Source organism: Lynx rufus, unplaced genomic scaffold (assembly GCF_022079265.1).
Source record: "Lynx rufus isolate CCGP_SWC_20201006 ecotype Redwood Valley unplaced genomic scaffold, mLynRuf1.p SCAF_3, whole genome shotgun sequence".
NCBI lineage: Eukaryota > Metazoa > Chordata > Mammalia > Carnivora > Felidae > Lynx > Lynx rufus.
In genome coordinates, this window is record NW_025814845.1 from 38248452 (window position 1) to 38274595 (window position 26144).

Here is a 26144-nt window from a genome sequence, read left to right on the forward strand (position 1 = left end):
CCTGGGAAATCATTTTCTGGCTTGTAGGAAATAAATGTGCCTAATTCTGAATTGTTGCCAATCACCCAGAGAACAGAGTCCCCACTAGTTTGTTGCCAGAGTCAGGAGTTCAACTGCATCCACGAAGCTAGGATTGTTGGCTTCTGATTTACAGAAATAGAACTTTATCAACTGAAAGACCAGGATATGTACTATGAAGGAGATGAAGTCAAAACCACACCATTTCAGGTACGCCTGGGTGGTAAGCATCCAAGTGTTGATTTCAGCTCAGGTCATGATCTCAAGCTTCGTGAGATCAAGTCCCACGTCAGTCTCTGTGCTAACAGATTCTCTGTCTCTCTCATTCTCGCTGCCCCTCCCAACACTTGTACTCTGTCTCTCTCTCAAAAATAAATGAACTTAAAAAAAAACAAAACCCTCCATGTCATACACTTAAGGTTCATGTAAAAAGAAAATTTCCCAAATATTTTTGATATTTAAAATGAGATATTTCAGATCAATTATTAACTTCTGATGAGATTTTCCTTTTTATACATGGTTTCAAGATGTATTAATACAAACAGGTACATGTATGCACAAGTGTGCACGCACACACACACAAACCAGTAAATAAATGGTGACACATACATAAAGCATTTTCCTGAGAAAATGTGAAGATGCAAATTAAATGTTTATGAAGGTCTCAGACAACTTGCCATAAAATGCAAGGTCTCCAGTGGAAGAGGTTAGCTGGCTGGCTGGTTGGTTGGTTGGTTTTTTCATGCAGAAAACCTGGTAGGAGAATAGGAATCCAACTCCTGGGGTTGGATTGACTGCTTCTGAGCTCCTTATAGCCCCAAAAGTTTATCATTCCGTGAATTAATTCTTCAAGTGATCGTTCCCATAAACAAATTGTTCCTTGGGAGAAGGAGGGGCAGTTTGGAAAGTCAAGTTTAAGAACCCAGTTCTTTAGTGCTGACCATGAGCATGCTAAACAAGTAACCTAAAGATGATGGGTTCTTCCAAAACTTCACCACACCAATGAGGCACAAAGTCATCTATGTCACTGAAAGGGCAGTGGATTCAAATTCTGACTCTTTCAAGGGAAATATTTTTTATCAACTTAAACATCTTGGTTCCTATATTTTAGAAAGCACTTCTCAAACCTAGAAGACACAGTCTTTCTTGTCCCGTGTTTCTACCTCTAGACACATTGGTTTTCTTTGGGGCATGGCTTCCCAAGTTCCTGAATATTCACTCCCATCCTGTATCCGCGATCTTAAAACCCTGGACAAAAGCAGAGTGAAAGAATGGATGGCCCAAATCAGCGAAGACTTGAAGCGCTTTTACTCAGCTGTAAGCAAGTTAAGGAATGCAATGTAATTTCTTTTTTGGTGTGTGAATGCCCCCGACAAGTTCTCAAACCGCGGACACACATATACTGCTCGCTTCAATTGAGAATCTTCCCCAGAAAGCATGTCAAAAAGAGAGAAGCACAATGTTTCTGTTCCACTATACATATGTTATTTTAAAGTACACTTGAAATTCTAAGTGTGTACAAATTCAGAGAGAGGTTTAAGGAACTTCCAAAGCCATAGAGACAAGTTTAAGAAGCTGAAGGCTGAGAGCTTCCCTTCTCGTGTAATCCGTGCTTGATTTTGCACTCCTCACAGGTAAGCAGGCAGTGCCTAGAATGGAAGCAAAAACAGAAGTCTGTGCTTTGTCACTGGTTGGTCTATCTAGTCTTAACACAGCATGACTGGGAGGCGTCTTCTATGTGGAAGTTCACTAGCCTAATTTTTTTTTTTTTAATTTATTTTGAGAGAGAGAGAGTGTGCGTGCAAAAGAGGGGCAGAGAGGGAGAATCTTAAGCAGGTTCCATGCTCAGCATGGAGCCTGACATAGGGCTCGATCCTATGACCCTGGGATCATGACCTGAGCCAAAAGAGAGTTGGATGCTTAACTGACTGAGCCACCCAGGTGCCCCTCACAAGTTCTAATATTTAAAGGAAAAACAGGAGTTGTCTCTTGGTTTGAGACCACCCCCCAGAATCTCATCCCCCCACAAAGGTCAATAATGATCTTCACGTCTGATGTTGTTTTCACAGGTTTCATGCTGCCTTTCAAATAGAACCCACTGTGACAAGTCAAGGTCTTGAAAGAAATGTGTTCCTAACACCAAACCTATCAGTACTATCATAGAAATAAGTACTATTTACTGGGCCCTCACTGTCATAAATAATCACTCCTATTCCTTGTAACATGCCACGAAAACAATTCTGATCACCACTTTCTACAGAGGAGGAAACTGAAAATCAGAGAGGGTAAGACACTTGTCCAAGGTTACACAGCTTTGTAAGCAGTAGAACTGGTTTTCACCTGGGTACTCTAACCACCGGGGTAATGTCCTTAACTCCAGAGTCTCATGGCTGACACCTCTGAATGAGAATCGCAATACACGCCAACCTAGAAGGGTTCTGAGAAGTCCTGCTGTAAAGAAACCTGTTCAAATCCGGTGTGACCCCGTGATCGTAGAAGCCACGTCTGCTGATGAAGGTATTCGTTAGAGACCTGCACGATGTCTCAAACACAGTAAGTGCTCAATGTTGAGCAAATGAAACAGGTACTTATTATTGAATAGCAACAGCTCAAAAATTGAGAGTTAAAGAGGTTTTTTTTCAATATAGAGATATGTTAAAAATTGTCTAATATTGTAAGTGGTGAAAAGGCCTTATTTAACTTTTTATAATTATCTTCATTACAATCGCTCAGTCAAAGGGGTGTCTGGGTGGCTCAGTCGGTTGAACATCTGACTCTTGATTTTGGCTCAGGTCATGATCTCATGGTTGTTGAGTTTGAGCCCCACAGTCGTGGGATCAAGCCCCGCGTTGGGTTCCATGCTAAGCATGGAGCCTGCTTGAGATTCTCTCTTTCTCTCTCTCTGCCCCTCTCCACTGCTTGTGTGCACGCATGCTTGCTCTCTCTCTTTTATTTTCTCCAATAAAAATAATAAATAAATGAATAAATAAAAACAGTCCCTCAGCCAAAAAGATTACAAACCTGTTGCAATGACATGGATGAATCTAGAGAGTATTATGCTAAGTGAAATAAGAAAGACAAATGCCATAGGATTTCATTCATATGTGGAATTTTAGAAACAAAACAAGTGAGCAAAGGGGAACAAATTGAGAGAGAGAGAGAGAAAGAGAGAGACAAATTAAAAAACAGACTCTTAACTATAGAGAACAGTCCGATGGTTACCAGGGGGGAGATGCGTGGGGGGGCTGGGGGAAGCAGGTGAAGGGGATTAAGAGTACACTTGACATGATGAGCACTGGCTAATACATGGAGCTGCTGAATCACTGTATTGTACCCCTGAAACTAATAGAACACTGTGCATTAATTACTCTGGAATTAAAATTTAAGAACTTAATAAAAATTTTTAAACAGTTACAAACCTGTTATGCCCTGGACCAAAACCAGCCCCACGGAGCTGATCTTCCACGGAATGGAATTTACTCTGGCACACTCGTATGTATGATGCCTTTCCAAGGGCAAATCCCAAGATACCCGCAACTGTAAAAGCAGGTGTGGAAAGATAATTGAAAAGCTCAGCATCGCCTCTATTAATTATCTTCTAGAACTTTCTACATTAACAGTAGTAATTCTTACATGAAAAGTACTGTGATAAATCAATGAACAAAACCTCTGACAATGAGTCTCCCTATTAAAGAGCAGGATTGGGAAATGGAGGCTTTCTGAACTCCTCAGTTTTGAGCTGGTGGTGGAAGGGCCAGGATAGAGCCAGCAAAGGTGCTGTCTCCGAGGCAGGCAGCCAGTGGGAGGCCCAGGTGGCAAACAAATGCCTGAGGCCCCAGGGCAGGGAGGGGTGGGCTTTGGGCGGTGGCCGTAGGTGGATTCCAAATCCTGGGGCAAGAAAGGCCCTTAATTCTCTTGATGGGTTACAGTAGGGGCAGCGGCACTCCATCTTGCCTGCAGGGAAGAGAGCTCACGAGGCAGAGGGAATCTCCTAAGGGAGAAATGTCCAACCTGCTCTTCTTGCTGGGAATGAGGTTTCAGACCCTGAACTGGAACGCGTCCTCTTTGTACATAACGGGTCTGTGTATGAGTGGAAGAAGATGAAACCCCAAGTTTGTGGGAAACATATTACTAGAAAGTCTCTGATTTTTAAAAATTATTCATTTGGTAGGTCCATTATAGAAAATATCCTGGGGGTGCCTGGGTGGCTCAGTCATGATCTCGCGGTTTGCGAGTTTGACAGCCCAGAGCCTGGAGCCCGCTTCGGATTCTGTGTCTCCCTCTCTCTCTGCCCCTCCCCCACTCATGCTCTGTTTCTCTCTCTCAAAAATAAATAAACATTAAAAAATAAAAAAAAAATTTAAAAAAAAAGAAAATATTTAGAAAAAACCCGGCTAACTAGCCAAAAGAAGAGAATGGCAGGCCCTAATGGCTCTATCATCCAGAGGCTCTGCTTGGTCTCCTCTTGTATGTTGTGCCCATGCCTCTGAGTCCAGGCTTTAACGAGGCCTAAGGTGGAGTCCCTACTGCTCAGTCTTATATCAGAAAGTGTTGAATGAACTAAGAACGTCAAAGCGACAAAAAAACAGACTGATTTTTCAGAGAGTCAACGCAGGCAGTTTGTTAACCTGACATTCATATCTCCAGTTGCTATAAACATCTTGTTTTAAAAAAAAAAAAAATGAGTCTTTTTAGGGTTTGTTTTTTTAACTTCTATAACTTACGTGCAACTTTGGGCAATGATCCAAATCTTGGATTAGATGCTAAATAACCTAAGAAGTAATATATAAATACATTGTTATTACATTTTATATCTTATTTAAATTTATAAAATGTAAATAAACCTTTAAAGTAAATCTTGATATACACAGATTCTTAAAGAGATGATTTTTTAAAAGTTATAAGTCAATTCTTAATTGAACTTAACTCTCAATCATTTTTAGCAAGTAGCAAAGTATTAGTAGCTTTAATGTACAGAAAAAGAACATGAAACAGACCATTTAAGACTAATTTAAATATATTAAGGGGGGGCGCCTGGCTGGCACAATCCGTAGAGAATGCAACTCTAGATCTTGGCGTTCTACATTCAACCCCCACATGGGGTGTAGAGATTACTTAAAAAATAAAATTAAAAAAAATGGTATCAACGCAAAGAGGGGGCTAACAATCTAGTTCCAAGCAATTAGGCATAGTCCCCTCCCCTTTTTAAGTAATTCAACACGAAGTCTCAGTTTAGAGATTCACAGTATATGTATCATAATTTTAAAATGAAAACAATAAAACCTATGGAAGGGAGAGTAATGGTCTCCTAAAGATGTCCACATCCCAATCCCTGGAAACTATGAAGAAAATGGGATTAAGGTTGCTAATCGAGTAATTTTAAAATAGGAAGATTATCCTGGATTATCTGGGTGGACCCAATGTAATCAAGATGCAATCATCTTGAGGGCCACCTGGGTGGCTCAGTCAGTTAAGTGCTGACTTTGGCTCAGGTCATGATCTCGTGGTTTGTGAGTTCGAGCCCCGCATTGGGTTCTGTGCTGACAGCTCAGAGCCTGGGGCCTGCTTCGGATTCTGTGTCTCCCTCTTTCCCTGCCCCTCCCCCGCTTATGCTCTGTCTCTCAAAAATGAAATAAACATTAAAAACATTAAAAAAAAAAGATGTAATCATCTTCAATATGGAAGAGAGATTCAGAGACATATCATGGCAGTATGAGAAGATCTCGCCTCAGTGTTGCTGGCTTCACAGACAGAGGAAGGGGCCATGAGCCAGAGAATGTGGGTGGTCTCTAGAAGCTGGAAAGGGAAAGGAAGCCCCATACCCCCCCTCAACCCCCCCCAAGGAATGCAGCATTGCCAACACTTTGATTTCAGCCCAGTGAGACCCATTTTGGACTTTTGACCTCTGAAACCCCGAGATAAGCAATTTGTATTGTTTTAAGCCACCATATTTGTGGTAATTTATTATAGCAGCCATGGAAAATTAATATACAAACCTGGAAAGGTATATCTGTACACATGCAGAAAACTGTAGATTTTAAGCAGTTTAATATTTATAAAACATAACCCCTATAGATGTCATGGCCGTAGTTTTTTGTTGTCAGAAGTGGTCTGATGAAGGCTTGTTACTGATTGATGAATATATTTCTATAAAAAGGCTACCTTGAAGTTATAAAAATGAAATTATATTTAACAAATCACCTTTAAAGACAAGAATAATATTGAGTGAAATGTGATTCTCCTGGATATGTGACATATGTGGTCTCTGACACCCCAAAAGGAACTAGAACATTTTCCCTCATGTTTGCTGGGTACAAATAGTCTTTTAAAAATCCTGGTAATTGGGGCACCTGAGTGGCTCAGTCAGTTAAGCGTCCCACTTGATCTCAGCTCAGGTCTTGATCTCAGGCTTATGAGTTCATGCCCGCATTGCACTCTGTGCTGGGCATGGAGCCTACTTTAAAAAAAAAAAAAAAAAATCCTGGTAATCAGCAGTGTTTAGTATAGTGGTCTTCAACAAGGCCAGGTACCTTCTTGTTATCTGGGGACCAAGCAATGTCTATGGAGGCTCTGGTGAGATGGAGAGAGAAGAAAGAAGAGAGCGAGAAAGGGAGAACAGACAGGAAAAGTGGAAACCTCTAAGAGGCAGGAAGAGGTTATGTGGGGAGGTGCTGGGCGGCTGCTAGTTCTCTCGATCTGTTGCTCAGATTAGACAGGGTCCCTTCCTTAGGCAGATGTAGCCTCTTGCATGCAGCCTCTTGCCATGAGGAATGGCGTGAAGGACAGAGTTCGGGTGGATTTCAGTGTGACTTACCTCCTTGGAGCACAGCTGGGCGGGAAACAATCTGTCTAACCATACCTGGAGACCCTGGGAGACACAGGGACTCTGGCACAGAGAAAGCCGCTGCCTCAGTATCCTGTGGCTGCTGTAACAACTCACCACAAACTCAGTGGTTTAAAGCAACACAAATTTGTTACCTTATAGTTCTGGAGCTCAGAGGCTCAAAATGGGTCTCACTGGGTGACAGACCATTTGGGCAGCTACACCAAAATATGGCAGACTGGGTGGCTTAGCAACAAAAGAAATTCATTTCTCACAGTTCTGGAGGCTGAAGTCCAAGATCAGGTGCCAGCATGGTTGGGTGAGGGCCCTCTTTGGGGTTGCAGACTTCCTGTTGCATCATTATGTGATGAAAGGGGCCCGGGAGCTCTGTGGGATCTCTTTTACAAGGGCGCTAATCCCTTCATGATGGCTCCACCCCTGCCCAAGGCCCCCTTCCTAATACCATCACACTGGGCCTTAGGAGTTCAACAAGTGAATTTGGGGTGACACAAATATTCAGACCACAGCACTGGGCTAAAGTCAAGATAGTAGTAGGGCCGCATTCCTTTCTGGAAGTTCTAGAGTTTCTCTGTTTCCAGCTTCCAGAGGCCAGCCACATCCCCGACTCCTGGGCCCCTCCTCCGTCTTCATAGCCAACAGTGTGGAACTGAGCCTTTCTGGTGCTGCCATCCCCCTGGTTCCGTCTTCTCATCCACCCTTGCATTTTTAATGACCCTTTGATTACACTGGGCCCATCTAGATAATGCAGAAAAATCTATTAAAAAAATTTTTTTTAATGTTTATTTTTGAGAGAGAGAGAGGGAGACACAGAATCTGAAGCAGGCTCCAGGTCTGAGCTGTCAGCACAGAGTCCGACGCGGGGCTCAAACCAACAAACCGCGAGATCATGACCTGAACCGAAGTCGGATACTTAACGGACTGAGCCACCCAGGCGCCCCAATAATCTCTCTATTTTAAGGTCAGCTGATGAACAGCTTTAATTCGTCTGCAACTTTAATTTCCCTTTGCCACGCAACTTAATATAGCCACTCCTTCTGGAGATTAGGACATCTTCGGGAGAGGGGGTGCTTAGGCTGAAAATAAGCAAAAACCTGCATACATAAATCTTCCACCAAAAAACAAATGCCAAGTGCCAAAAAGCTGCCAGGAGCATCACTGAAACCTGGGCTCTCAAGTCGAACAATAACTGATTCTGAATCTTACCGTGGTGGACTAGTCCTTGGGTGGCGAGCATGCTCACAAGAGAAAAAGGCAGAGCTGCAAAAGAAAGATGCGGTTCAATATCGCTAGTTTAAAACTTGGCACCTCACCCAGAAGTCAGGGGAAATTAGCCTGTGTTTTCTTCTCTTATCTACCTTGGCAACGAGGTGTTAGTCATTTGTTATTTTACTTATTCAACAAGTATTTATTAAGCACCGCATGAAGAATTTTCTTGAGATCTGTCCCAGTCACTCAGCCGGGAGGCACAGCATTACCATGACAAAACCTAGCCCCGTGCCACTCCAGCTCTGACACCCGCCTTTAGGGACCGCCCACCACGCACCAGATGCTGAGCGCCACAGACGACAAAGGTATCTTAGTGAGAGTGCACACTCAGCCGTTGAATCTGGGAGTCGCCTTTAGCTGTCTTTTGAAAATTTCAATCCTACAGAAAAGTTAAAAAACGATACACTGAACTCCGGCATACCTGATCTAGGACCGTTCCCAGCTTTTGTCTCAGAGGATATTTTGGATATGTCACAATTTGGATATGTCTATTTTCTGAAGATTATGAGATTATCACATTCATGTTAAACATGGGCGGTGCTGAGCTATGATTTTTAAAACAGGCAAGTTAGTTTGGCAAAGGCAGTATCTAGTTCTATCAAAACGCAACACTTCTGGGGCGCCTGGGTGGCGCAGTCGGTTAAGCGTCCGACTTCAGCCAGGTCACGATCTCGCGGTCCGGGAGTTCGAGCCCCGCGTCAGGCTCTGGGCTGATGGCTCAGAGCCTGGAGCCTGTTTCCGATTCTGTGTCTCCCTCTCTCTCTGCCCCTCCCCCATTCATGCTCTGTCTCTCTCTGTCCCAAAAATAAATAAACGTTGAAAAAAAAAAAAATTTAAAAAAAACGCAACACTTCTTCCAAGAGCAGAGAGCACTGATCAACATCCAGCTCCTCCCGGCAAGAGAAAAATCAAATAGCAACCAATGTTTCCACTCATATCTACCTGATGGGAGACAAATGGGTCATACTGAAATGTTAATCTACTAGTGCTTACTTAAATTACTTATTCATAGGTTGTAAAAAAAAAAAACAAAAAAACAAAAAACAAACTTGTGAATTTCTAGGAGCACAATCAAGAATCATAAAATATAATATCAAGTTCTAAAGTATTGCTTCCAATTCCAAAACAATTGATATTGAACTTGAATGATTTGAGAAACGAAAAAAATGTGTATTTCAAAGTATAAATTATCCCAATGCTGCAAAACACTGGGACTAAATCTATGGGCTCTGTTATGACATTTTCAAATGACAAATCATGAATTTTTTAAATTGGAAGAGACCTTAATGCGCAGCATGAATTCACACCCTCGCCTTATATAAGACAGGCCCAGCAAGAGGAAGTGAATCAGCAGAAAAGGTTATTTCAGAGACATTGTAAGAGAATTATTATTAACGGAATGTTGCCACTTTTTACTCGTATCACAAAAATTTTAATGTTTATTTATTTATTTATTCTTATTCCACAAATATTTAATAGGCAATTTCTATATGTGTAGTGCTGTGCTTGGCTCTGGGATGAAGCAATGAACCTGATATTATTTCCGAACTCAATGAAAGTTAGTCTAGTGAAATGTAGGAGGGTCAAATCTTTCCAGAAATTCTAAATAACACTCTTGGCACACGTCCTTGGTCACACGGAGGAAAGTGTGTATCACTTCTTGCTAAGTGAGGGAAGGTGTTCCTACATCAGGTATGACCTCTGCACTTAAAAGGGCTTCAATATGGATTTAGAATCGAAACAGCCACTGATATGTAAAGCTCTTCAGGGAATTATGCAGTCTCTGCTCAAAAGGGACTCATTACCATAATTCTACTGTGATATTTGGGCAGTTTATTGCAGCAAATATGGTGTTAGCAAAGATTAAGAGGGGTTCAATTACCTCTCTTCCAGAAGCTTTCTTCTTGACACTCTCGGATAATCTTTGAAATCTCTCCTCTGTGGATGTGCAGTTTTGATTTTGGACAAAATAATAGACTCTGCAAGGAAAGTTATGTGGTGAGTTGACTGAAATCATTAGAAAAGCATCTGCTGTTTTCTCTAGAGGAGGGCAGGGAGGTCTCTTCACTCAGGTCACACAGCGTGTGTCCCGTGTGGCTGCCAGCAGAGTAATGACCAGTCTCAGCCAGTGCCTTCCAACTGGGAACGCTGGGTGGGTTTAGGCAAGGAAAGCATCCCAGCTGCAGAAGCAGAGTGACTCATGGACTCGCGAGTATGGAGCAGATATCTGGTCACAATGAATCACTGTCGAGGCCACATTTTCTTTCTTACCCCCAGCTTCCGTCCATGCGGCTCATCCTGCCTGCAATGCTCCTCACTCCCTTTGCCTGCCTGGTGTCCTTGAGACCCAGTTGCCTCCTGGGTGAAGAAGAGATTTCCCCCAAAGCACAATGTTTCCATCTCTGGGATCCCATTCAGGGCAGTGTACTACAAGTTAGCTATTTATAGATCTGCATTCCAATTCATCTGTTTATACTTCTGTATGCATTTTTAGGCTAAGAACTCGCCAACAAACGACTTTTTGTCATCATACTCTATCTTAACAGGTTTCTTTTTTACACATTCGTAAGTGGTCTGCACGTAATTTCTGATGGGATGACCAACATGGTTGAAATGATCACTTTTACTAGATCTATTCTTTTTATTGTGTTGATATGCTATAATCTGGACTAACTCCCATCATATACCACCCTTCCCCTTTTGTGGGTATATATTACTCACTCACTCTTACTTCCATTCTCTATTCTCATATTCTCCTCTATCACTGCCATTCTGGGGGCTTAATGCCGATCATTTGTTGGTATGCATTGCTGCAAAATGTTCACTGTTATGGGTGCATGCATCTTTTTTTATGCAAATGGAAGTTTTGTATATTTAATTGTACTTTAAATGTTAAAAAATATTTTTAATGTTTATTATTTATTTTTGAGAGAGACAGAGGGTGTGCAGGGGAGGGGCAGAGAGAGAGAGGGAGACACAGAATCTGAAGCAGGCTCCAGGCTCTGAGCTGTCAGCACAGAGCCCGATGCGGGGCTCGAACCCATAAACCGTGGATCGTGACCTGAGCCAAAGTTGGAAGCTTAACCGCCTGAGCCACCCAAGCGCCCTTTAAAATGTTTTCAACTCAGCTCTATGCTTTTAAGATCCATCCATGTTGCTTACATATCTAGTTCACTGTTCCAACTGCTGGCTAATTCTCCAGGATGCATCCTGGAGGATGTTTCCTCACCAGGGCATGTCTCCTTACAGTTCCCTGTGAGAATATTTCTCAGATATACCCCTAGAAGTAAAATACAGGGCATGTGTATTCCCGATTTGACAAAGTCTCGCTAGAGTTCTCTCCCCAATGGCTGCATCGTACTTACCCACACCAGCAGTCTTGAACATTCCTCTATGCCTACAGACCCCACCTAGGGGCCAGTGAGGCTGGACTCTAAGCAGGTTAAAGAACAAAAGCTTGGAATATTTGGCATTATCCAGTTTTCTAAATGTTGACAGTCCAATAGGTATAAATGTTAATATTTTATTCTTATCTGCACTTCTCTGATAACTAATGTGTTTGAGAATCTACATATTCTTCAGCCACAATGCCCTTCTCCTCGAATGTTGGGGCAATCCCTCAACTGAACCTGGGCTGTGCTCTTTTGTTACATGGTAGTTCAATGCTTTTTGATTGTGGTAACACACACATAACATAATACTTACCATTTCAACCATTTTAAAGTAGACAATCTACGGCACTGAGTCCATCCACAATGTTGGGCAGCCACAACCACTGTCTAGTTCCAGAACTTTTTCATCACCCCCAAAGGAAATTCCATACTCATTAAGGAGCCTCTCATTTCCCGCTCCCTCCAACCCTTGGCTCCCTGGCGATCACTAATCTGCTTTCTGGCTGTACGGATTTGCCCATTTGGGGTAGTTTTATGTAAGTGGTGTCATACAGTATGTTTCTTTTTGTGGCTCTCTTTTCTCCCTTTGCATGATGTTTTTATGGTTCATCCATGTTCTAGCACGTGTCAATAATTCATTCTGTTTTGTGGCTCAATAATATCCCATTGCATGGATATACCACATTTTGTTTCTCCAGTCATCTACTGATAGATATTTGGGTCATTTCTACCTTTCGGCTGTTGTGAACAGAGCTGCTACGAACTGTTTGAACACCTGTTTTCAATTCTTCTGACCCATACGGTAATTCTATGTTTAACTTACTGAGAAGCTGCCAAACTGTTTTCCCACCAACAAAGTATGAGAGTCCCCACCTTTCCACATCCTTGCCAACACTTCTCATTTTCTCTTTTGTTTGTTCTTTTCAAATTAGCATGTTAAAATTCTCAATATGAATTATTTTATTAATTTAAGCTAAATAAACTGTTTCTGTTTTAAATTATGGTCATGCTAGTGATTGTGAACGGTACCTCATTGTGGTTTTGATTTGCATTTCCCTAATGACCAATGACATTGGTCATCTAGTCATTTGCTTGTTGGCCATTCACATATATTCCTTGGAGAAATACCTATTTAAGTCCTTTGCCCATTTTTCTAATTGGGCTGTTTTTCTCTTTGATGTTGAGCTGTAAAAGCTCTTTGTATATTGTGGATAATAGACCCTTGCCAAATATGCATTTGAAAATAATTTTTTCCATCCTCTGGGTGGTTCATTCGTTTTTAAAAAATTTTTTTTTAATGTTTATTTTTGAGAGACAGAGAAAGAGACAGAGCGTGAGCGGGGGGTAGGCAGAGAGAGAGGGAGACACAGAATCCAAAGCAGGCTCCAGGCTCTGAGCTGTCAGCACAGAGCCCGATGTGGGGCTTGAACTCACGAACTGTGAGATCATGACCTGAGCCGAAGTCGGAGGCTTAACTAACTGAGCCACCCAGGTGCCCTTCATTCATTTTTTAAAAACAAATTTTATTTAATTTGCTCCTTACTATATTAGTCACACTTGTATCTCCTTGTTTGTAAATTATTTATGTAGGACCTCTGCCATCTACCTCTTGGATTTTTCATGTTTTTCTTGAGGTGCAGTTCTTTCACTTTTGAGTTTTGCCTTGCTGATTTTGCCAATATTCATTTTTGGACTCTTTGTAGTAGATAACAATGTGGATGACGGCCACCGTTTCTTGAGTACTTTTCCACGGGCCAGGCACTGTGCCAAGCACTTTACGTGCATGATGACAGGTGGGAAGACCTCACGGCCCCTATGCCTTCAGAGTTCTATAAACAACTCAAGCAGGTGACCTCTGTCTTCTTTCTCTACAACTCCCCACAGCACAGCGCCCGGCTGACGGTGGTCAGGGTGAGTGAGTCACGGGGTGAGAGAGGGAGCTCTTCTCACCCTCCACTTACCTTAGTTCCTCAGCAAGCACTCCTTATCGCAGTGTAAATATCTCCTCTTGGTTCTGCCTATGGGTGCAGCAGGGGTGGGGCACATCTCCCTCCCTCCTTTGTCCCAAATACACACATATATATGCATCCAGACTCAGGGACCCTGACTACCACACTTGCTGTGAGTCCTGCAGTCAAGACTGGTGCTCCCGCACAGTCTCCACAGAGGAGTTCTGGTGACCCTTTCCTGTAGAGCCATAAATGTTTCATGGTTCTCTATTTCACAGAGGCAACTCGGGTGTCTAAATTCCTTTCCTTGTGACTGTGTGTCATTTGTCTGTTAACCTCTCCTAAACTTTGCTCCTTAAACATCACCCCCCTTCATAAACTCATTTTAGCTGGGAAAGTTGATGCTGGAGAACAGGAACTCCATTTTCCCATCACAATACTTTCTCTTTGCTTCATTTACGTGTCCCCGAAACATATACTATTCCTTCTGAACAATTTGAAATATTGTGCCCGTGTTAACACTAGGGTTCTCAATCTGATCGCTAATTTAGTGGTTAAGGAACACCTGTCAGCAGCATAGATCAGTATGATTAGCCCTGGTAACAAAAATGTAAAAGCAGGCATGATGTATCATTCTGTTAGATTCAGTTAAGACTTTTGCTCTGCTAAAGGAAACCTCTTCAGTCCTTGACAGCCTATGTAAGAGTCAGGCTAGAGTCTAAACAGGGAAGAATAAAGAAAGGATTTTATAAGTAAAAACTGAAAAGGCTCCTTTCCAAGGAAGCTAGAAAAATAGTTTCCTTCCCCACTCCATTGTCTCTGCGCCCATCCAACAAAGTGCCAGACTGCAAAAAGTAAGATGACTGGCCAAGGATGAGGTCTAAGGAAGGTTCTGGATGATGTTCCTCTTCAGTTGGCAGACGTCCAAATTAAAAATATACCTGCTTGCTTGGTGGTGGCAAATGGGGGCCTTTATCTTGATTTCCATGAGTAGACACCGAAGCCATGATGACTTTGTCTCTGCTTCTCTTCTAGTTGAGCGTACTCAGCTTATTCGTTGACGCGAAGTCTAAGGAAAGTAGAAGGGAGTCACTATGCCGTGGCTGAATGTTTAAATCAACCTTAAAAACACCCTTAGTATCAACTCACCAATTTGGAAAACTTATTTTCATTTTATCATTAGTCTTCATCTCCAGCCACCTGCGAAACTCACATTCTAATGCTTCTTCCCCACCGACGCACACAAATTAACTCACCTAGTGACAGATTAGATTTAGAGTGTAGTGAAATGGCACTATGCACAGTGCTACTTAAAAATTGTGTCCTAAAAAAAGTTTCAATTCATTACAAGGTCACTAGGTACGACAAATATTTATGGAGGGCCTACTATGTGCCAGACCAGGGAATACAAAGATGGATAAGACAAATCAGTGCTGAAGAAGCCCCGGGTCTAAAGGGGAAGAAAGACAAGTCAGCAGTTACACAATAGGCAAAGGGCTCCGTTACAGGTACGTACAGGGTACTAAGGAAGGAGAAAGAAAGGTCTATTCTCTCCAGTCAGTTCTGAAGACACCAAAGGCTAAGATTTTTGAGCTTTCAAGGGGTGGATGGGCTCCAGAGGCAGGAAGACCAGTTTGGAAGGTAATATATTGTCCAGCCAAGGAACTGAAAAGACCTGAACCAAGACCACATGGAAGGACAGAGATGATACATCTGAGTTTGGAAATGCTGGATATGGGTGCCTGTGGGTGCATACATTGGAACTAGCCAGCAGGAATTAGAATATTTGATAATTTGGGTCTGGAGTTACAGATTAGGCATAGGCTGAAAAGATGAATTTGGGAGGTGCCATCGTAAAGATGATGGGTAAAGCAAGAAACATGAATAAAATGATCTACAAAGAGTATTGGAAGATGTGAGCTTTGAGGCCAAGGGAATACCAACAAGAGAAGAAAAACAAAACAAAACAAAACAGGCCAAGGAAATGACTGAGAAGGAATAGTTGATACAGAGGGGTAGGAATTTCTAAAGGAGAGAATGAATTATCAGTATCACATGGCTCAGAAAAGTGATTTGGCAATGTTGGGCATAGTCCAGGTGGACCCCACCCCACTCCTCACCCCAACAATGGCCACTACACTCAATAGCCCTGGATTCTATTTCCCTGCAAAGTAAATATCATACACATTTCAGTTTCCTACTAAAATGCCAGGCATATGAGCCAAGGGGACCCTTAGTTGTACCACGTTTCACCTCAGATATCCAATGTTATTATAGAGGCAGCATGACGATACCCTACAGTGAAAAGTCTTGAAATGAGAGACCTGAGTTCAGATCCCGACTCTACTCCTCACTAGCCTTGTGCTTTGAGGCAAGTGATTGAATGTGTCTGTGCCTCAGCATTCTCACCTGTTACGTGGGGGTGATGGATACAGCAAGGGGCTCGAGGGGCTATTGCAAGGATGAGGAAGGAAGACGAGGGAGGAGTCCATAAACCCCAGCTCAGGACCTGCCCACCGCGGGCGGATGAGCAGTAAAGGGCAAGCTGTCAGAGTGGCCCTGGGCACTCGATTTCTTGAGGATCTTCAGGAAGCCTTTGCTGACCTAAGGCCAAATTAGATAGTCTTTGCTTAGGCATTGGGCCGCTGCCTCAAATCCGGAAGCAAGGACACCACATCTCAGCTTTGGGGGTCCCCTCAAACCCAGTGAATCACCAGTCCACAGCTGAGCAAACCTCCCGGGGGCGTGCTGCCTTCCAGGTGCAGCTCCCGCCACCGTGCCCGGGGCTGGTTTGGGGTCCCTCTGCTTCCCCACTGCTTGGGGTTGCAGGGGTGCTGGCAGCTGGGCAGTGGGAGGGAGGCCCGCAGCAGCACGAGGAGGGGTGCTAGCTCAGACGGACAGCGGAGGGGGTCGCCGCACTTTCTGGCGGCGGGGGAGGGAAGCCGGAAACAGCCCGCAGGACTCTGCCTCGATCTACACCCTGAGACCACCTGCACAACCCCAAGCGTCCTACGTTTGCCCGATGTCGGCCGGAGCCCGAGCCAGGAGAGGAGGGGCTGGAAGGGGCGACTCTAGATGTCCCACCCCTGAGGACCCCGGCGGTAAAGCGGCAGAGGAGCGCCCCCCCCACCCTTCCCGCTCCTCGCAGTCCCTCCCGCTGTCGCCCGCGGTCACCCGGGGCGGGCTCACCTGCGTAGGTAGGGACCCGTCGCTGGCCGCGCCTGGGGGCCCGCGAAGCCGAGCCCAGACCGCCTCCTTCCGCGGCCGCAGCTGCAGCGGGACTGCTCCCGCCTCCCGGCGCCGTCCCCGCGCCTCGGCCGCCTCCCCGCCGCCGGGCCCCCGCCTCTTCCCCGAGCTGCCCGCGCAGCTCCTTCCTCCTCTTGCTCCGCCCCTCGGCTCGCACGGCGAGTGCACCCAACCCCCGCCTTTCTCCGCGGTGACGTCAGCGCCCGCTCGCCAGCGCTCCGGCTGAAACGCTGCTCTCGGAGGCTCCCACCCCTTCACGAGTCTGGACACCTGGTAGGTTCTACCTCCTCGACGTTCAGAGAACTTCTTTCATCCCAACAATAACTGCAATTACCATCTACCGAACACTCTCCCTAGGCCGGGTGTTCACATGCACTTACAGGCGAGCCTTCCTTCCTTTTTTTTGCAGGAGGGGGGGTTATAATTGACATATACCATTATATTTCAGATGTAAAACCTCATGATTAGATATTTGCGTACATTCTGAAACGATCACACTAAGTCTAGTTGACGTGGCTCACTATACAGTAACCAAAACCAATTCATTTTTTCCCCCTTGGGATGAAAACTTTTAAGATCTACTCTCTCGGCAACTTTCAAATAGGCAATGCAGTATTATTAACTGTAGTCACCATGCTGTACATTACACGCCCATGATTTACTTATTTTATAACTGAAGTTTGTACTTTTTGGCCCCTTTCGCTCATTTCACCCATCCACATGGAATCCTTTTTACAACCTTTAGAGCGAGTACTGTCATCTTCATTTTATAGAGTAGGCGGGTGTCGTGCAAGGCCTGGGACTTTGGAGTCAAAGCCAGGTCAGCCTGGCTCCCAAGCCTTCTCTTTCTATTATTCTCTGTCCCTGTGCTCTGGCTGCCTGCCACTCCCAACGGCTGACACTGACACTGACATTGAGGGAAAGCTGCCGGGTGCCTTTGTCATCTTTATCACTCACCCCAACCTCCTCATCCTTGTAAGCTGAGCATCTTCCCCTGGGATGCCCAGCACTGGGGCTCAGAGAGTGTGTTGACTTAGAAGTCAGGTTGTAAGTGGAGTAGAAGGCCCTCATCATTTCTCACTGTTTCCTACCATCCTGATTGGTCTCTAATGCCTCTGGCTCTCCACAGTCCTCACCCCCTCAATAGTCCCTCTACCAGCCACCCCTGCCTTTCTATTCTTCTTTCTTCAAGTTGACACAGCTCTGCCCACCTGAGGCCTGGCATGGAGCCTCTCCCTAACTGGAGTCCCCACCCCATCAATCCTGTCCTGGTTCGTTCATACTCATCCTTCTCTGACTTTTCCTCAGAAAGCCTGACTTGACCCCCCATCAGACAAAAGTAGGTTTCCCTTCTCTTTCAAAGCAGGATGCCCCGTTGTTTTCTTCCATACCGCTTATCATGAATTGTTATTATATACTTTTTAAAAAGTTTATTTATTTATTCTGAGAGAGAGAGAGTGGGGGAGAGACAGAGAGAGAGACAGAGAGAGAATCTCAAGCAGTCTCCTCACTTCCAGAAAGCACCTACCACGGGACTTGATCTCATGACTGTGACATCACGACTTGAGCTGAAATTGAGTCAGTCACTTAACCAGCTAAGCTACCCAGGCACCTCTGTTATTATGTACTTACCAGTGAGCTTCTTTTTAAAAAAAAACAAACCTGTTTGCTCTGCCTCAGTGTAATCTTCGCGAGCTACCGAAGAAGATGATATCTGTTTTGTTCATTGTTGGATATTTAGCACCTCAGATATCGAAGGGGCTCAAAAATGGCTGTCAAGTGAATGAATGAAGGAGACTGGGTTCAAAGGCTGTCTGTCAAGATGCTGTTGTTTTGAAGGATCAGTGCTCCCTAGTAGAATTCCCCCAGACCACATTACTCTTTGCAATTTACCAGTTTCTTTCCATTCCTTTTTTCCTTTCCAAATGGAAGGGGATATCATTCTTTTTTTTTTTTTTTTAAGACTTTATTAAGTAATCTCCACATCCAACACAGGGCTTGAACCCACAACCCTGGGATCAAGAGTCACCTGCTCTACCAACTGAACCAGCCAGGCACCCCAAGGGCATAGCATTCTATTGTTACTTTTACATTGTGGTACCAGAAGTCAGAAATAACCCTCTGCCATTTTCTGGTCTGAAAGGAACAGCTTTCTAACTGATTTTGTTAAAAACAAACAAACAAACAAACAAACAACAACAAAAAACCCGAACAGCCTCCCATTACACCAAAGTCTAACATCCAACAAATACCCTAGGGGCTTTTAGCATCTTGCTAAAATAATGTCCATGTCCCAATCTTCATTTCTACTCTCCATCAGAACATTCAGTTAATTGCTTTAAATAACTAGAAATTACCTATATGTAATGTGCAGGAATTATAGAAATTCCTCACTTAGTATTTGTTGGACAAATCTGGTGTGCCCACATATTGTTTTAGACACTTTCAGAGACAAAAGAGAAAAGATGTGGATCCTTCCCACAAAGAATTTGTCATTTCCCGAAAAACTAGAATAAAATAAAATAGTTTTGGCCCTAGAAGAATATAACATTGAACAGAGTCCTTTTTTAGGCTTTGCTTCAGCATCCTACAGAGCTTCAGGATCATGACCACAAAGATGATTATCGTTGGCTAATGCTGTGAAAAATGGGGCTGATTTAGAAAGTGCCAAAATGTTCACAGCAGGTTCCAGCTTGAACTCTTTCCATAGCCCTGCACTGTCCTTAGGCAAGAGAGGTGCTAGGAACATATTCAGTCACATAGCCAGGAAGTGAGAGCACCAGAATCTGAACCCGGGCTCTAGAGCCATGTGCTTTCAGAGCAATGCCACCCCGCTGTCCCTCAACTGTCATCACACTGTGTTAGAACTACTGATGTCATTCATTGCCACCTCTTGACTATGGGCTACTTGAGGGCAGGGACTGATTTTGTTCAGTAACTGGGACATTGTGTGAACTCGGGAACAAATAAATGATTTCATTGGGGCACAGAATGAAAAAAATGAGTAATACCTGCTCCTTTATTTCAAGGGGCCCACAATTCTTTTTCTCCTTTTTTTCCTTTCTTCCTTCACAAAATGGCTGCAGGGCCTTTAATTTAAATTAATTAATTAGTTAATAGGAGGAAATAAAATTTGATGACATGTGTAATCAAATTCACATAAAATGTGAGATTCCTGCAGGGCCTTTTAAACAACCTGAGAAATAGGTATTCTCATTCTGACTTTACATGCAAGAAAAATCCGGCCCAGAGAAGGTAACTAACATGGCCAGGGTCATAGCTGGGAATTGGTACATCCAGGGTTCAGACCTTTAGTGGCTTAGCTCCAGACTCATGCTCTTAACCTTTGTAATTATCTATGTCCCCAGTAGCCTCACTGGGCAGAAGAGATGCATAAACTGATACAGAACAGGAGATAGGTACAGACAGAAGCTTGGGCAGGAGCTGGTGGGGGGGGGGGAGGCAGGGGAGGGACCCAGCAAGCAGACAGCAGGTGGGAGAAAGCACAATGCCATGTGGCTGGCCCTCCTGAGGGTGGGAGGGGTGGGGATAGATTTTAATGCAGGCGGGACTCTAGATCAGCCCCACAGGGAGCTCCGGGCTCATTCACAACCACCTCTTCTTCCCTGCTGGGTAAAAGGGGCTGTGGCTGGCTTCCTGGTGGGGAAGTTTCCTGGTGTGTGTGTGTGTGTGTGTGTGTGTGTGTGTGTGTGTGTGTGTATGTAGGGGGACTGGGGGAGGGGCATGTTGGATGACATCAGAGGCACCAGAGCAGCCCTCATCTGCCTGTCATCTTTTTTCCTGCCCCAGCCCTCCACTTGCCATCTGCCTAGTTAGTTCTGTGAGAGGCTCTGTGAATCACAAGATCCTGTGAGTCACTCGTTCGTTCTCTGAGGAATAAATAACGTCAAGTCTCACAAAAGCACAGAACGGTCGGGTTTCTATGAGGTGTCACACAAAGATTGAGCACGGGTTCTGCTTCCCTTTATGAGCTGACACTCCTGTCAGGAGAGGCATGTCACCAAGGTCTCGGCTTGAGCTTTTGGGCCATCAACCCAGAGTCCTGGCCGCGTTAGGTTCATCTGCATTTGATGTTGAGACTGCCAGACTCAGCAAGAGCAAAAGCGTCCCTGGAGATCACGATTTTCCCCAAACGGAGAAAACCTGAAATGTGAAGATGAGTGCACATTGATTTGGTTGTGTCTCCAGTCTTCCTTGAGACTGGCTCATCCTTTCTTTCACTCACAAATGCTGCTAACAGACATCCTGCAAGTAAATGTAGTGCTTGAATATTCCAGAACTGCTTTCCATAGCCTATGACATGCAAAGCCGTTTGAGTGCAAAAAGCCAGAATGCTCCTGGTATAGCAGAGAGACTATGTGGTCGAGCAGAAGCCAGTAATACTTTGTGGCAGTTATATATGTATATATATACAAAATTTTTTTTTCAAGTTTGTTTATTTTTGAGAGAGAGAGACAGAGTGTGTGGGGGTGGGGGGCAGAGAGAGAGGGAGACACAGAATCTGAAACAGGCTCCAGGCTCTGAGCTGTCAGCACAGAGCCTGATGCAGGGCTCGAAGTCTACACGGTGAGATCATGACCTGGGCTGAAGTCCGACACTCAGCCGACTGAGCCACCCAGGTGCCCTCTTTGTGGCAGATATTTTGATCTCATTCCAAGAATGTGTTGTCATCCCTGTGTCCTGTGTCTTCCCCAAGCCTCTCCCTAGGGCATCCTCCCACCTGGCTAGAGTCAGGGTGGGAGAAAAGCAATCTGATTTTATGGTGAAAAGTATTCACAACTGGGTGTTAATCCAAACACAGATTATCTCCTTGCAGGGCATGATTCTGTTCTAGAAGAGAGGCTTATTAGTGAAAATCTAATTGATAAAGGTTGGGTAAGACTTACTTACAAAAATAGGCTTTATTTTTTTAGAGTAGTTGTAGATTCATAGTAAAATTGAGTAGAAGGGACAGAGATTTTCCATATCCCCCTTGCCCCAAGTCATGCATAGCACGCACCCCCCCCCCCCATGCAAGCCTCTGGTGCAGGGATCCCTCCTATGTGCTATATTTCAATGACCTCTTTATTTGCCTCTATTGTAAGATGTAAGATCCCTGAAGACAGGGACTGTCTTTCTCACCTTCACGTTTATGGCTGGACAGCCATCTTGAGATATTAATTTATGTTTTGTACTCATTCAGCAGCCTCAACAAATAGTAGGTATTCTCCCTTCCTTGTTCCAAGAAAGTCACCAAGGGTGGGGTGGGGGGGCCTTACCTTCAGGATTGTTCATGTCTTTTGTGTTACAGAAATAAAAGGAGAGTTCATAAATAAAGCATGAAACAGACATCCAGAATATTACCAGTATATAGAATTTTGTTGTAGAGAAAACCCCAGCCAAGGGAGGAAGAAGTGGATGGATCTAGAGGGAAGATTTTTGAGCTTTCTGAGAGATTGGCAGAGGAGCAGAGGTGTGCAGGTCCTGGAGTCGTGGAGACAGCATTTCACTTCCTCCTACAGCTCCGCTCTGTGGAAGGACCTCATGGCAAGAGAGCTGCTGGATGTCCTAAGGCAGGAGGCTCACTAAGCATGTAGCTTCCCAATCTGGGGCCCAGACCACTGCTTTCAAGGCACCATGAGGATTTCGACACTGAACGTTTTGACGGTGGCCAGAGGGGATCGGAGAGCCTTCTAAAATGCTCTGGACTGTGCCAGATCCCCAGATCCCCTCTCCTGACCCCAGGAGAAGAATTACCTCCTCATCCTGTACTGACCAATTTCACGAAATTGAATATCCTGAGTGGATGAGGGCTTGGGACAAACCTAACTTTATTTGAGACACAAAGAAACATGGCTTTTTTTTGAACCTTGGTGAATACCTGCAACGTGTCCTTGGTCCTGGCAAAAGTAGGCACATGGAATATTTGGTGAGTAGAGGAATGCAGGAAGCATCTTAAAAAGTATCTATGGTATTTTAATAATACCATGGAAACAGTGTTTGTTTACCTGCCTTGAATAAAGGTTTTTCAGGGCTATTTCCTGAGCATTTAAAGCACATTCAAATGAGTTGCCTTGGAACAAAGATTCAAAAGACTTTCGTGACTGAAAGTTAGCAACAAGTTGAATTTATAACTTACTCGGTCTCGACTTGTTGGTTGCCTAAGCAACCAAGGCTGTCTACTTTACACTTTGACCCTGGAAAGATTGGCATCTCCAGTCAGAACTTGTATCAGCAAACTGCACCTCGTATGATAAAGCTTGTTAGACAAAAACCCCAAATCCTACTGTGCGTATTGGCATCCATTTCACAAGGTTGCCTTGTGCCTACAATGCCTGGTCCTTGCTCAGAACGAAAGGTGCTAAGCTGTTCTTTTTTCCACTCTCAATCACTTCTGGTCCTTCATCCGGGGATTACTCGAATGAATCAAATCTGGAAAGAATCCAAAAATGTTTCTTTGATCATTTGTTTCTGCTCATTCCCCTCTTCGGTCTTCAGAGACTTCTTTCCAGGCTGCTGTAAGAGTCTGCAGACTTGGTAGAATTTTTTTGCCCTTCTAAGTATTGTAAGAGTATCTGAAATGCAGATAACAAATGGAGAAAGTAGGAACAAGCTAAACACTAAGACAGAGCCTTCAGGCAAATCTCAAAGGTGAGATATTCCATGGGTCCTCTGTCCTGGATTCTCAGCACATCATCACCATAAAGACAGAGGCTGCTATAGAGGAGAAGAAATGGAAGGGACCCAAGCATGTGTGCAATGTGGTCCTGGATTAAAGCCTAGGGTGTACAGTTTTTAACACCTACAAAATATATTTTGGGAACGATTATGGAAATTGGAATATGGCTTGGGTCATAAATGATATTAAAACTCATTAAGATGATGAATGTTGTGATGTGTTAGGCCTGCTAAGTATTTATTTGGGTTATGTCAGATGTCCTCATTTTTTTGAGTTGCATACTGAAGTATTTAGGGGCGAGACATCATGATATCTGTAATTTAAAGTGAATTACTTTTTGAAAAAAACCTATTTTTTTCAAGTAAAATACTTCAGCGTAAGTAATATGAGTGTAACGGAATAAAATCTGGGTGTCTTAGTTGATTGAGCGTCTGTCTGACTTCGGCTCAGGTCATGATCTCATGGTTTGTGGGTGCGAGCCCCGCGTTGGGCTCTGTGCTGACAGCACAGAGACTGCTTTGGATCCTCTGTCTCCCTGTTTTTCTGCCCCTCCCCCCTTGCACCCTCTCTCTCTCTTTCAAAAATAAAAAAAACATTAAAAAAAAGTATAAAATCTGGAAGAACTGAACTGATCTGGAAGATCTCACATTAGATTTTTAATTTTTTTTTTTTAATGTTTATTTATTTGAGAGAGAGAGAGAGAGACGGAGTGTGAGTAGGGGAGGGGCAGAGAGAGGGAGACAGAATCCAAAGCAGGCTCCAGGCTCTGAGCCTGGAGCGGGGCTCAAACCCACGAACTATGTGACCATGTCCTGAATTGAAGTCAGTCGCTCAACCAACTGAGCCACCCAGACACCCCTCACATTAGATCTTTATTACTTGACCCAGTAAGTTGAAAGTCTGCTTTGTTACAAGTACCTGGGTAGGGAGACAGTACACGTATACTTGGTTAGGGAAAGTACAAGGCAGCTGGGGCATGATTTGCCATTTAGTAACTGTGTGATGTTGGCCAAGGTATGTTATTGCCCTGTGCCTCAGTTTTCCCAACTGTAATATAGGTATAATACTATACTAGTAAACCTACTAAATAGAGTAAATTGTGAGGTTAAATGAGTTAGATACATACAAGCCCATTAAAACAGTTACTAGCACAAAGTAATTGCTAAAGAAGTGTTAGCTATTATTATTACCATTATCGTTTTTGCTCCTGAGGAGCATGACCCTAGAAGATGCTGGGTTGGCATAAACTGCTACAATCAGCACGGTTTCTAGGGTTTTCTGGTATACTGTTCGTAGCCACGGGAGCTCAGATTCCTGGGGACCCATCTTTTGAGTTCTTCCTTTCACCACACCAAGAAAAGCCTCAACAAATGTTTTGAGGTTGGTGAACCGTGGTGAGGCCTAATAGCATTTTTTCTCATTCTAGGCGAACTTTAAAATCATGAGCCATACCTTTTCCAATTCAGGACTGCCAGGCCAGTAGACTTTGTCTCTCTGTTACAGATATCTGACTGTGACGACTTCCATACATTCCAATAAAAAAGGACATCACAGTGCATTTCCACAATACAGTGACCTGAATTTGCTGGGAGAGCCTGTACTTCACCAGGTAAGGCTTTAACTCCCTTAGCAACCAAATCACCATCGTGCTGCAGTATATAACAGTCTCTGTAGTGGCCTGGCCTACTTGGGGCACAAGGACACAGAAGCACGTGGGTCCCCAGACATCATAACCATATGTGCATCCATCCCACAATTCATGGCTCAAGGCCGCTGCTCATAATGTTACCTGGGCGAGTAGTTCTCGATCAGGAATATTAAAACAGCTGGTATTTCCCCATAGCTAGTTTCTGTACCTACCGGAGCTTTCTATAATTTAAAATACAGCATTAACTTTTCATATTAAGCATTGAGATAAACAAACTGGATACCCTCAGCAGTAATTATGGATATATAGAATGAAAAAAATCATTGCTAGTATTATACCATATATACTTATGGTGTTGAATACAGTCTTTGTTTCTATTTTCAAACATGATGATTTATGATCTTTATATCAGGCCCCATTTTACAGCCTTAATACATACATACTGCATTATAGAAAGTGAAAGAATCTTGAATCTGGAAATAAGATGTCCCTCTCCTTCAGGTTTCTGAAGACAGCACTCATTTCTTTTACCCTTCCTTGAGAAGGAGTTCATATGATTCATAGTAATGTAGGATTTTTTAAAAACAATACCTAGGAGGTTTGAGCTGTGCATAAATAATTTAAAACAGACATCATTGGGATACTGAGCTTATATTCACATAAAAATCTATCTAGTTCTCTTCAATTTTATGAAAGTCAAAAGGAAAGTCTCCCTGAACAGAGAGACATAGATAACTATAGCACCATGGACTTGGATAGATGAAAAATGTCAGTGGGGGAATATCAAATCACGAAAGGCACAGTGAGAGTTGATGAGGCCCTCATTTTCCATCATTTAGAGAAATCACTTCTGTCTTCTTGAACACCTCATTTTCACTCATCCACTTGCATAGTCTTGGTTGTGAAACAGACATGTATATTATATTTTTGTTTCTTATTATTGGTGGAGGTTTTCTTTTTCTTCTCTTTCTTGTCACTAGGGACAATTTGAAAAACAGGCCATTGGATATTGAAAGCCTGTGGATTGAGACAAAAAATGAGTTCTAGTGCTGGCTCTGGGTAACCTGTCTACATTTCTGTTACAGGGCAAAATATTCCACCT

The 26144-nt window shown here is 43.7% G+C and overlaps 1 protein-coding gene across 3 annotated transcripts; it reads right to left on the reverse strand.

Annotated features, from left to right (window-relative positions):
• Positions 1-1303: 1303 nt before the first annotated feature.
• OCIAD2 (OCIA domain containing 2) lies at positions 1304-16825 on the reverse strand. 3 transcript variants are annotated; one of them, XM_047091723.1, is made up of 8 exons: positions 16659-16825; positions 14411-14538; positions 10400-10486; positions 10011-10107; positions 8066-8119; positions 4743-4790; positions 3438-3555; positions 1304-1667 (listed from the first exon to the last, which is right to left on the reverse strand). In XM_047091723.1, the coding sequence occupies exons 2-8, from the start codon at positions 14474-14476 to the stop codon at positions 1586-1588; spliced, it is 552 nt and encodes a 183-aa protein (XP_046947679.1). In that variant the 5' UTR covers positions 14477-14538; positions 16659-16825; the 3' UTR covers positions 1304-1585. The 3 variants fall into 3 exon arrangements, with proteins under 3 accessions (XP_046947679.1, XP_046947678.1, XP_046947677.1); XM_047091722.1 differs by lacking the exon at positions 10400-10486 and adding an exon at positions 15879-16073; XM_047091721.1 differs by lacking the exon at positions 10400-10486.
• Between the last annotated feature and the right edge of the window lie 9319 nt (positions 16826-26144).

Coding starts and splice junctions, on each gene's coding strand:
- OCIAD2 (XM_047091723.1), bottom strand. CDS start 14,476: ATGGCTTCGGTGTCTACTCATGGAAATCAAGATAAAGGCCCCCATTTG. Junction 10,487..14,410: donor TGCCACCACCAAGCAAGCAG/GTATATTTTTAA, acceptor TTCTTCACCCAG/GAGGCAACTGGGTCTCAAGG. Junction 3,556..4,742: donor ATCATTGCCCAAAGTTGCAC/GTAAGTTATAGA, acceptor CTGCTTTTACAG/TTGCGGGTATCTTGGGATTT.